Here is a 12,496-nt window from a genome sequence, read left to right as displayed (position 1 = left end):
TGTAATAACAACACTTATATTTGTAACTGCAGTCTTGCAAATAAATGTAATTTGAATTTGAAGCTAACAAAAGTTTTAAAAACAACTTCTCACACTAAAAATTATAAAAAACAAACTCACGTCGCTTCTTCTTAGCCGTCTTATCCTTGCTATTGACCAGCGTGGTCACTTGCAACACTAGCGGCTCAAGCGTCCGCTCCACGGACATAGTGCGTATTTCCAGATTCTTGGGGTCCCACTTTAGGGACAGCGTCCCCGTGGTCCCGTAGGGATCGGTTATTGTCGACATTACGCTGGAAGTCGAAATATTGTGTGAAAATAATGCTGCAAAGTCTGTCTGTTTGCGAGTAAAACTAGGAGAGCAAATTCGTTTTCAACAGAAGATATGACATTCAATAATTATGAAGGTACCTTTGAATATATAATAAGAAATTCAGAAAGAATTTCATTACAGTCTGTTTATTGATGATATTAATTATTAAAAATCTATAAGAAATTACATGCGAGGCCGGGTTAAATATTTGTTTGAAAGTAAGAATGTACTGCGATTCAAAACAACTACCTAATTGATATAGATAATTGATAACAAATCGCAGCAAGTCAACGACTATTATCAAAGTGAGGGTAGTTGGTACGAATGTTGTATAAACGTCCGAGCCCCTAGACACGAATACGAATGCACCACGAGTCAAAAGAAAGCGGCTTTTTATAGTATTCAACAGCTAAGCATGTTCAGACATGAAATAATGACAACTACATTGACAACTATTCATCCCCAAAGATATTAAATCAAGTTACGTCTCACAAATCAATCATGCAAATGATTTCAACATACGTGTAAGTCTTTTGTATTTCAGCCCGATACGTCCAGTGGTTTGGGCTGTGTGTTGATAGATCACTATATCAGTCACCTTTGAGTTTTATATATATATAGATATTCTTAAGTGTATTTTAAACTAGCGGGCTGCCCCGGCTTCGCCCGTGGTACATATTTACGTTTTCTCTACATAAAAACCATCCCCGTACTTCAAGGAATATAATAAAAAAAGAATTATCGAAATCGGTTCAGCCGTTCTCGAGTTATACGCTTACCAACACATTTTGCGATTCATTTTTATATATAAGAGATGTGTTATTTCATATAGATAATAGATTTAACATTTGGATATGAATGGTCAAAGAATTTTAAAACCTATTGAGTAATTAAATTGTATGAACACACAAAAATATAATATTTTGTCCTCATTCCACTAAAACATTATTGTTTGTACAATGTGAACCTTAGACACTCCTACAGCCTCCACATCAGAAATAAGGCAGTTTCATGCTAGTCAAGCAAATTTCAAATCTGTTTAAACTAGTAGTAAGTTTTTGATGATTTACATTCAAAAATACAAATCCTACATGAAAAGAACATTAGTTAATGGATTTATACAGCTTTTTTTTATATCAATGACACTTGAAACTTGAACATACTTTATTAGCAAAATGTAACTTGCAATTGCAAGTACTTCGTGTGATATTATATCGGCCTATTTTTCCGTTCCGTTACCTTAGTTATTTACTTAACATAATAATTGAGTATAATTCGAAATTTGTAACTCAAAAGATCTAAATGTATATGTTTTCTATGGAATAAGACAGTAACATAAAATATATGTTTTGTTTCGATAGCACAAAGCCTCTAGGGCAATTTTTATTGTGAAAGTCCTGCATTGATGACTCATATATCGTAATTTGAGTCGATGTATTTACTTGGCGAAGGGCAAAGTAGAAAGAGCATACTTATAACTGTTTTATTATCGACAATATGAATGATGGAACATTTGTTATAATTAAAATAAACAAAAATAAAGCCAAGCTACAAATAACACGATAAAATTACAACTAGGTCGAATCCAATAAATAATGTATTGATGGCTTAAACTTCTCAATTCGGCCGGTTTATCGTATTGACATTTAAGTTAGGTCATATTTACCTGTTTTACGTTTTTGCAACTTTACGAACACCTAATTTCACCTTAGATACACTAAGAACACAGTAAATACAAGGAATTAACACACAAAACACAATTAAATGAGAAATACAAAATTATCACGTACAAGGCGTGTCAAAAACAATATCACACTGTGTTGCTATAACGAAAAATATAGCGTGAAAGTTTTAACTTAGAATTGTGACTAGCATAAAAAATTAAAAATATATAAAGTTATTTTAAATATTATTCTATATACAAACTCAAACATTTATTTATTCCTTAATTTATTCAAAGAGACTTCTTCTAGAAGCACTTTTGAATATTTTAACATTCCGATTTGGAAAGCAGTATCTACGGAGAAGAACCGGCAAGAAACTCCGTAGTTGATCTTTTAAATCATGTTAGTATTAATACAATTTAATTTTACAATACATAATATTATGTAACATCAATAAAATAATATGCCAAAGAACTGTCCTGTGGTTTTTACGCGACAACTCTCCATGGGTATTCATCATCCATATACATATTCCTTAGACCGCCTTTCCATCTGCAAGAAAACTTCCGCAAGAAATGTCCGACAATCTGTCTGACAGCAGCTTGCAAATCTAATTCCGCGTTTCCACCTGCAAGTAGACTAATAGCATCTACAGACGCTCCGATTTGGTTGGTGCCAACCATATTGGAACCGACATGGCAACCATTCCAACATTGCTACAGATTGTCCGACGGTTGGCCTTCCAACTGTCAGTTGACCATAGAGTAATATGTCAGTTGACCATAGTACGAAGAGAATGGGCTAAATTCTACTATAGAAATAGAGAAAATTACAGTCATATGCGGCTCTTATAACTTATTTTTTAAGGTTTTTAATGTAGCCGCACTGTCAATTTTTTTAATACTTCTAACATAATAAAATACGCTTGATTTCTGGCATCCCTATTTGCGTAATCTTTGTTACTTAAGTCCCACAAACAGGGAAAGTCTTTATATAGTTCCAGTAATTTTATTAATATGTCACGTTCGGTGACCGTAACTCCCTCGGCGTTCATGTTGACGTCCTACACCGGCGTTGCAAATGTGAATGAGCCAATTACCTATATTACTCTATGGAATGAGCCGATTTGGTCGGAACAAAGCTTCCAAACGTTCCAATTTGGTTGGATCGGATAGGAAGTTGGTTTGGTTGGTATTGCTGGCGCATCCGACCACGTCAAACCAATATTAATAATAATTATGTCGGACCGACCGCTCTCTACACTTTCCGATTTGGTCGTGGTCGGATGGTTGGCACCAACCAAATCGGAGCGTCTGTAGATGCTTTAAGTACTTAGTACTTTTCGGCGCCATCTTGGATTTTAGTTTTGACCACATATGGGTAATAGCTTCCCCAAAAACGACCCACATTTGCAAATGTGTTTGCTCCTTAAGAAAAATTAAGATTTCGTAATATGACGAATTTAATTTATTTCATTCCGACCGTATCTCGAAATAACATACATATTTTTCTAAGAATTTTATTCAATGCCGGATTTAATACATAAACACAATATGCATAATAACTCTTAAAAAAGTATTTTAAACATTTCTTAAAAAGCTTAGATATTGCCATGATATTGCATACAATTCCTAGAGGTTTTGTAAAACACTCACACTTTTTTAAGTTAGTTGAATATACACCAACATATTTATCAGAATTATTGTACCTACTAATAAAAGTAACAAAATGAATTTTTAAAGTTCGTAATAATGTTCTGGAATCAATTTCAATAAAATTTAAAAATTAAAAATAATATCAAGTATAAAATGGAATACGCTATGTTTACGTGAGCGTGATGTTGCCGCGAACAACACCTAAATTTGAGTAACGCAGAAATGTGACAGCATCCTTAAATATAAACCACAGATATAAACGCTAGATGGTTGGAAATGTTTTCTATGATATTGTAAATGAAAGCATAGAAATCTAAATAACAAGACCAAGAACATTGATATTGGAGATATACTTATGGAGACGACACCGCCTTCATCACATATGTTCCGCTCAACATAAGCCATATGATTTAACAGCTTTAACCGCACTCAGTCGCTTAGTGCGATGGTCGCGTTCATTTCTTGTTTGTTTTAAAGCAAAAAACCAAGAAACTCATCAAATATGCCCCCGAGTGTGTTGCAGTATTGCACTTATAATTCAAGTAATGCAGCAAAGTGCAAAGAAATAACTTTTCATCGGTAATTAATTAGATAATCATTGTTAAAACTTGGTTCGAGCAAAATTTTTGGCGGGCGCCATCTTGCGTCATTTGTCATAAACTAAAAATTTATTACGTAATAATTTATTTATTAGATTAATTATTTTTTTGTTACATTGATTGTTCTTAATTGATAAGTAATAAGCAAAATAATTACAAAGTTTAAAACAATGGAGATATCGTCTAGGACTGACGAATGGGGACAAGTTCATTCACTCTTTATGTTTTCTAGCACTTTCACACTTAACTTGGTATTGCCACTATTAATACGAAGTTTTCCCAGGGCATAGAAAACATAGTATTTCTGTAATATTCTGTGCAAAAGGTAAGATTTTGTACATGATTTTGTTGATAAAATGCCAACAACATCATTCAGAAGCACTGTTGGATTAGACAATTATTATTTATGCTAAATAAATTAAGTATAGTAGAGCCATTTTAATAGGCAACATTTGACAGTTCAACAAAATTCAACAACGTAACCTAGTAACGACAACATAGAATAACATGATATTTCTTTCTGTTAGATCTGCACATTTGCTTAACTTTTTTCAATAACGATTACATATTTATAATAATAATGACCGATACAAGTAATTTTAAGATTTCATTTTACTGATGAACCATTCTAAACATAATAAACAATTTCTGAATTGAAGAACTGATCTGTCGCTACAATTTTGTGTCAATAAACCTTTTTTCTTTTTAAATACCAGAGATGTTACTCTAAAAATCGAGATCTGACATCTAGAATCGAATGCATTGATTACTTGTGAACAAAAATCATTATAAATTAATAAATTCGATTTACAAATGTTTCAAATCCGTATCGATTAATTCACTTTAATCAATGTTTTTAAGCAGGTTACCTCTCTTGGAAGATAAAATTGATAGACGTCAAATGTTGCCTATGGGCGTATTCAGAAAGAAAGCTTGAAACTTATAAGCGCTTATCGGCGCTTGTCATGTTCATATATTTTCCTGTCAGTGCTGGTAACCCGCGCAGAAAAATATATGAACATGACAAGCGCCGATAAGCGCTTATAAGTTTCAAGCTTTCTTTCTGAATACGCCCTATTAAATTGGCTCGACAATATCTGAGCCAATCATTAAAAAGTCACACTCCCTGATTATGGGTATTCACCATAATAAAATTATGGCAACTCTTAGTGACAGTTTGTCATTAAATGGCGTAAGTTAAGCATAGAGTAACTTATACATAAGTTAAGTTGGTAAGTGTCAAAAGAATTGAGATTTGAAGAATGTATTGTGTTGTGAAAGATTGTAAAAGTTTTTGGAAACCAAATTGTGATATAAAATTTCACGGGCAAGTGTATATTTATGTTATTTACAATATTCCTCAATACCATGCATGCATTTATCTGTTTAGAATTATTTTAATGGCAAAAATCGTCATATTTAATGCAAACTTATCATCATTTTAGTAAGCAGTCATGTTAAATATGTTCTTTTCATAATACTAATTTAACAAGTAAGGAGCCATGACTTTTTATGGATAGCGAAGAAAATATTATATTGTAATAACAATATTATGATGAACATTTAGAACACCATTTCAAAGATTTTTATACTAGTAATGAAACAACACACGACATCGGTATTGCACTCACATGTGGTTTTAAGTTTGTTCTTTTTTACATAGAAATTTATACTTTTTTTAAGTTACCTAATATTTTATTGTTTTGCTTATTTCAGCTTTCCAAAGAATGAAGTTAAAAGAAAAAAATGGCTGTCTATAGTGCCTATCAAGGGTAAAATGTATCAACATGCCAAGATATGCAGTTTACATTTTAAGCCTGAAGATTACGAGCCAGGAAATAAATTTCTTTTGAAAAATGTTGTACCTTTTTACTTACCACATCCTTGTAACTGCTCTTCACCTGTGGATGAGGTAATCTATACTAATATTATACAGCTGAATAATTTGTATGTTTGCACGCGCTAATCTCATGAACTACTGGTCAGATTTGAAAAATTCCTTCAGTGTTAGATAGCCCATTTATCGAGGAGGGCTATATGCTATATATCATCATGTTAAGACCAACAGGAGCAGATTAATGCGGGTAAAACCGCGGGGAACAGCTACATATATAATTAACCACCATGAGACCATTATATTTCATTGAATATTTTATACCATAGAAATCTAAATAACAAGACACATAGAAGTGCTATAATGTCATAATTCGTATGAAAACCGCTGTCGCCAAAATCAACACATTTAAACCGAAAGCTAAACAGTACACACAAGTAAACTATGCCTTTTATTGGACAGCTTGATTTTAGTGAAAACTAACTTAAATATTAAATTAAGCTTTTTAATAGGTATGTATCCTAAAGCACAAAATTACGGTTTATTTTAGAATAACATCCCTAAGCATATGAGACGTTTTGTTTATTTTTGCTCCAATACGCAAAAATTCGGCTTTTCTACAACAGAGGTTGTCAATTTTCAATAGATATAACTTTGAACATAAACTCATAGAAATAAGGTTGAAATTTGTGTTAAACGTGATAATAAGAATGGTCATGGTCATGTGGCATGGTAACCACCTGAGCGGCGACAATGTCACGCGCGCTTACCACTTCTATTGCCTTTTTATTTAGATTTCTATGTTTTATACTAAAAACAAAGGTATTTGTTTAATCTTAAAATGTTTTTCAGGCATGTATTGATTGCATGGACCTTTCTACAAGTACAAATATAGAAGTTGAAACTGATCCGTTGTCTTTAGACATTAATACAATTAAAGAAGAAACAGATCTGGAAGAAAGTGAAAAAAATGTAAGTTATTAATTTAACCCATTGAGCCCCGAATGGCCCGATCGGTCCTCGACACAATAGATTTTCTATGGTGTCTGTACCCCGGACCCCGGACACTCCATACAAAATTATTGTTTTGACAGTCACACTGTAGAGACTGCAAATGTGTGTGTTAACGCTTTATGGTTGGCACATTTGTAACTAGCGTAAAAAAAAATCGCGTTTTTATGATGAAATACATCCGTAAACAGCACAATATATAACTATTTTCTACGAAAAACGATAATCACAAATACAAAATAATAAAATTACTTTAAGTAAATTTGATTAATGTTGTCAATCTTGCGGGAGGCGGAGAGTGTCCGTTCTGTAGCGTTTAGCTACTATTATGTATTCTGTGTCTGTGATTCCGAGCCTGAGTTATTAAGCATTCATTTTCTTCTTTCTATTGAAATGACACACGCAACGGACTGGAACGTGCTTCCTGAATCTGTGGTCTTCGACGAATATAATATGGGGGTCTTCAAGCGTAGAGTGAACAGCCTCCCTAGACAAGTGGCTTTCTATTAGCGTAAAGTTGAATAGAATAGATTATGAATATATGAGATCGACGACGACGATTGATTACGTCAATCTCATACATTCATAATCTATTCTATTCAACTTCGCTAATAGAAAGCCACTTACTTGTCTAGGGGGGCAGGTATCTTCTAGGGAAGCGCGTACTATCTTAGACATCTTAGCTTTCTATCAGGCAAGAATGTGGTCAAGTGCTTCCCTATCTAAAATAAATTTTCTAATCAATTTTTTAATCCACTTAAACTGTTAATTATTTGACGTATTATATTTTTATATTAGTATATAGCAACAGTCACGGTTAGGGGACACTTTGGGCTTCTGCCCTGTTTGTCTTGTGGGGGGCACTGAAAACCAGCGTCATGTCGACATGACATAATATGCTGAGGGCCTCACCATTTAGGTCGCCACACAAATTTCTTATCGTGTTTTTTTCATTAGTCTTTATTTTTTTACGTGTTATTTTTTTAAATTTTGTTATATTTATGTTCTATGTGGTGTACCTAATAAAAATGATTTTCTTTCTTTCTTTCTTCTTTGTATTGATGGCTGCCGTCGACGTATTGACTTATATTTCACTGAATATTTTACAAAGTACCTATATAATATTAAAATTTGTTTCAGGCATGTAGTGATTGCATGGAAAGTATAAAAGAAGAAGATATTAGCGATCCGTTGTCTGATGACTCATGTCAGTTGTATTCATATACAACTCAAAAGGAAACAGCTCTGGAAGAAAGTGAAAAAAATGTTGTAAGTTATTATTTTTAACATTTCCTTTAGCAAACCTTGGGGACATTTGCGACAGAGTCGAGTCAATTTGTCTTGTAGGGATAAAATTACCTAATTTATTACTTTGCTGGCTCGTCGACCGAAAGTGGTAACTAGCCTACAATCTTTAAATTATAAGATACTAACGGTCCACCCCGGCTTCGCCCGTGGTACATGTTTACTTTTTCTCTCCATAAGAACCATCCTCATACTTCAAGGAATATTATAAAAAAAAGAATTAACGAAATCGGTCGAGCCGTTCACGCGTGATGCCGTAACCAAGGGAAATATGGATTCATTTTTATATACAGGGTGTAATCGTTAAGTGTGCACAGGCGATTATTCCGTAACTATTGCAGATATGCGTGTTTGATGTAATTTTATTGGATATTTCCCGTTTTATTTTTAATAAGTTATTATTGTCATTTTACTCATTAAGTACAGGGCTTTCGATATCAGTTTTAAATTTTTTGATATCTGCGATAGTTACGGAATAATCGCCTGTGGACACTTAACGATTACATCCTGTATATAGATAAGTACAAATAAATGTAATTATATATGTTGCCTTTCTTTTCCATAGGTGAATATTGACACTCAAGATGAACCACCAGCAAAAAGAGCACGTTTCCAAGATTTCAGTGTACAAGTGAAAATTAAGACTCCTCGTGAGATATCTTTAGAGAAGACCAAAAGAGCATTGAAGCAAAAGATCAATCGGCAACGGGAAAAAATAAAAAAATTGAGATCTCTAGTTTCAACTGTAAAAAAAAAATACGTTAAATACAGAAATTGATAATATATTACAAGGAAACTTTGCTAATATTTGCAAATTGTTTGATCACGAGCCTAAAACTAAAGTGCCGAAGTACAGCGATGAAGTGAAAGGATTTGCTTTGACCATTCATTCTTATTCCCCGCAAGCATACGAGTATCTCAGAAATATTATATCCTTACCGCATACTTCGACACTTTTTCGGTAACCTATGACTATGGAAATGGCTTTTGACCGCCTCTTTGGTACAGTGGTTGACGCGTGAGCACCGAGGGGTTCAGGATTCGATTCCCGGTAGAGACGAAGAAAAAAAATGTCTCGGTCTGGCAGGGCACAGAAGGTTGATCACCTACTTGTCCCTAAAGAAGATCGATCAGTGAAACAGATGTATAATGCATCTGCCCCTTGCCCCACTAGGGATATGGGACTTCACTTTTTTATGGCTATGGACATCTAGATTTTTTGTTAACCGAATCTTAAAACCCCGAAAATGGTTGGCAGAACTTTTAAGACAGATGCAATGAATGACAATTTTAAAATTTCCCAGATGAATCAATTTCCAGATGCAATAAAACCAAATTTTTAAAATGTGTTTTTTTGTTTCCCGTATCTTCATAATCCAGATATAATTATTTCCGGACAATTTTCACACACGGCACGATCTGATCCCATACTAAGCTTTCGCTTGTGTTGTGGAAACCAGATGGATGATATACATACGTAATATACAGGGTGTCCCACTGTTGGTATACTAAGCTCAAAGGAGGTTATAGTTTTGCATATGCTGAGTTCGTAAAAAATACTTAAAAAATTCCAGACGCATTTTTTTTTCATATAGATGAATTCTTAAAACTCTATGGGTGTACAGTGTACACCCATAACAAGCAACCCGCCCAACTTTGCCACCAGCACGTGACCTATCGTTTAAGATTGTGTTTTCACAGGCAAAATGCTCACATTAGCGAACCGGTATATGCCGGCTGCACCAAACATGTATTTTCAGGAAAAATTTAGCAAAAAAATTTTGACGTAATTTTGTTGTTTAAGTATTTTTTACGTGATCAGTGCATGCAAAACTACAAGTTAGAATACCAATAGTGGGACACCCTGTATAATTTTATTAAGTTATACCAAATTCTTAGAATACATTTTTTTGTTTCCCATCGTATCATCAATCATCAATACATATAATAAAATTCTAGAAAAGTGGTGTCTGTACAATGAAAATATGTAAAAAAAATTAGCAGGGGTTATTACTAAATCGATCCCAAACCCAAAACTGTCGTTAAAATTTTTTTTGTCTGTTTGTCTGTTTGTCCGTTTGTCTGTATGTTTGAAAACGCTAATCTCAGAAACGGCTTATCCGATTTAAATGCGGTTTTCACTAATATATTTTGGTAATCTTCATTTAACATTTAGTGTTTATTTCATGTCAATCAGTTTATAAATAAAAAAGTTATGACCATAATTTAAGTATTCACGGCGAACATTTGCTAAGGCATTCTATGGTACACTATTATACAGTGTACGATAAAACGTAAGTTATCTGTTATACGCTACAGTTATTTCTGGTGGTGGGGGTGGGAGTGAGGGGGTAAGCTGAGGTAGTAGGGGGGGAGGGGCAAATTAAAATTATGCTTATTTTTAGGTAAATTTTATACATAAAATGTCCTTTAAATTATGTCGTATTACATATATTTTTAAGCCCCGACGCAAAAAGATGAGTGATAAGTGTTTGACCGCTATGTGTGTCTGTGTGTGTGTATCTGTTTGTTCCACCGTAGCTCGCTAACAGGTAATCCGAATTAGATGCGGTTTTTTGTAAGGCAGCATATTTTCCGACGCTGGTTCTTAAATCTTAGATAAAGTGTATCAAAATCGGATCATCCATTTATTATACCTACCTATAGGGGTAAAAGTGGGAATGAAAAAAATTAAAGTTGTCGAATCTAAGTCATATATATTAAACTAGATTTCCGCCCGCGGCTTCGCCCGCGTTTTCAAAGGAAAACCCGCATAGTTCCCGTTCCCGTGGGATTTCCGGGATAAAACCTATCCTATGTGTTAATCCAAGTTACCTTCTATATGTGTGCTAAATTTCATTGTAATCGGTTCAGTAGTTTTTACGTGAAAGAGTAACAAACATCCATACATCCATACATCCATAAATCCTTACAAACTTTCGCCTTTATAATACCTAGTATTAAGATTAAGATGAAAGTGAACGTTTTATCAAAATCGGTTCATCCATTTATTTGATATAGGGGTAAAAGTAGGAATAAATAAATGAATTTTATCTGAGGAAAATTCGTATAAGTCCGGAAAATTTCCATACGCCAGGAAAATTTCTATACGTCAGGAAAATTTCTATACGTCAGGAAAATTTATATTAGCTAGGAAAATTTCTATACGTCAGGAAAATTTTCTATAAGGTGGAAAAGGATAGGTTAGGTTAGGTTAGGTTAGGAAAAATTTTCTAAGTCCGGAAAATTTCCATACGCCAGGAAAATTTCTATACGTCAGGAAAATTTATATAAGCCAGGAAAATTTCTATACGTCAGGAAAATTTTCTATAAGGTGGAAAAGGTTAGGTTAGGTTAGGAAAATTTTTCTAAGTCCGGAAAATTTCCATACGCCAGGAATATTTCTATACGTTAGGAAAATTTATATAAGCCTGGAAAATTTCTATACGTCAGGAAAATTTATATAAGCCAGGAAAATTTCTATACGTCAGGAAAATTTTCTATAGGGTGGAAAAGGATAGGTTAGGTTAGGAAAATTTTTCTAAGTCCGGAAAATTTCCATACGCCAGGAAAATTTCTATACGTCAGGAAAATTTATATAAGCCAGGAAAATTTCTATACGTCAGGAAATATTTCTATAAGGTGGAAAAGGATAGGTTAGGTTAGGTTAGGAAATTTTTTCTAAGTCCGGAAAATTTACTATTTTTCGATAATATATTACCCATGTTTTATACCTAACCTAACCTTAACTCAAGCACACACACACACACACACACTCACACACAGAAACCTAACTATTAGTACATTGAGGTACCTATTTTTGTTGTTGAATAGCCGATTTTTTTTTCGAATTTTCTGAGAAAAGAGAAACGAAACAGCTAATATATATATAGTTTTAAAAATTTACTAACCTAACCTAAACACAAACCTAACTAATAAATCGTCACACAGAAACCAAACTATTAGTACATTGAGGTACCTGTTTTTGTTGTTGAACAGCCGAATTTTTTCGATTTTGAAAAATTTTGAATTTTCCGAGAAAAGAGAGACGAAACAGCTAATATTACGATTATAAATTTCGTGGCCAGAAATAATTTAGTTTTAAAAAGCTAACC

General features: G+C 33.5%; 2 protein-coding genes across 7 annotated transcripts in view; one reads left to right on the top strand and one right to left on the bottom strand.

The window, feature by feature from the left end:
• Positions 1-2,145, bottom strand: part of alpha-Cat (catenin alpha) — a 51,289-nt gene extending 49,144 nt beyond the window's left edge. For 3 of the 4 annotated variants that reach the window (XR_016318129.1, XR_016318128.1, XM_089713840.1), the window contains exons 1-2: positions 1,980-2,144; positions 121-293 (exon numbers count right to left, since the gene is read on the bottom strand). Coding sequence is in view for 2 of the 4 variants with exons in the window: in XM_089713840.1 (XP_089569966.1) it covers positions 121-289 (169 nt within the window). In the remaining 2 variants the exon portion in view is untranslated. Of the gene's footprint in view, positions 1-120; positions 294-1,979 lie in introns of all 4 variants that reach the window. The other variant, XM_089713841.1, reaches the window with a different exon arrangement.
• A 3,282-nt stretch (positions 2,146-5,427) lies between these two features.
• On the top strand, positions 5,428-9,726 carry LOC149474986 (uncharacterized). 3 transcript variants are annotated; one of them, XM_089713922.1, is made up of 5 exons: positions 5,428-5,558; positions 5,948-6,143; positions 6,918-7,037; positions 8,217-8,345; positions 8,947-9,726. In XM_089713922.1, exons 1-5 carry the CDS (start codon positions 5,494-5,496, stop codon positions 9,157-9,159), a joined length of 723 nt encoding a protein of 240 aa, XP_089570048.1. In that variant the 5' UTR covers positions 5,428-5,493; the 3' UTR covers positions 9,160-9,726. The 3 variants fall into 3 exon arrangements, with proteins under 3 accessions (XP_089570048.1, XP_089570050.1, XP_089570051.1); XM_089713924.1 differs by lacking the exon at positions 5,428-5,558 and adding an exon at positions 5,598-5,723; XM_089713925.1 differs by lacking the exon at positions 5,428-5,558 and adding an exon at positions 5,749-5,849.
• The last annotated feature ends 2,770 nt before the right edge of the window (positions 9,727-12,496 follow it).

This window comes from Colias philodice, chromosome 31 (genome assembly GCF_061535455.1).
Source record: "Colias philodice isolate Cphi_HAF_F1 chromosome 31, ilColPhil1 Martin Lab GWU primary, whole genome shotgun sequence".
In the NCBI taxonomy this organism is placed as follows: Eukaryota; Metazoa; Arthropoda; class Insecta; order Lepidoptera; family Pieridae; genus Colias; species Colias philodice.
The sequence above is the reverse complement of the archived record's forward strand: the minus strand, read 5'-3'. Positions and strand labels throughout refer to the sequence as shown.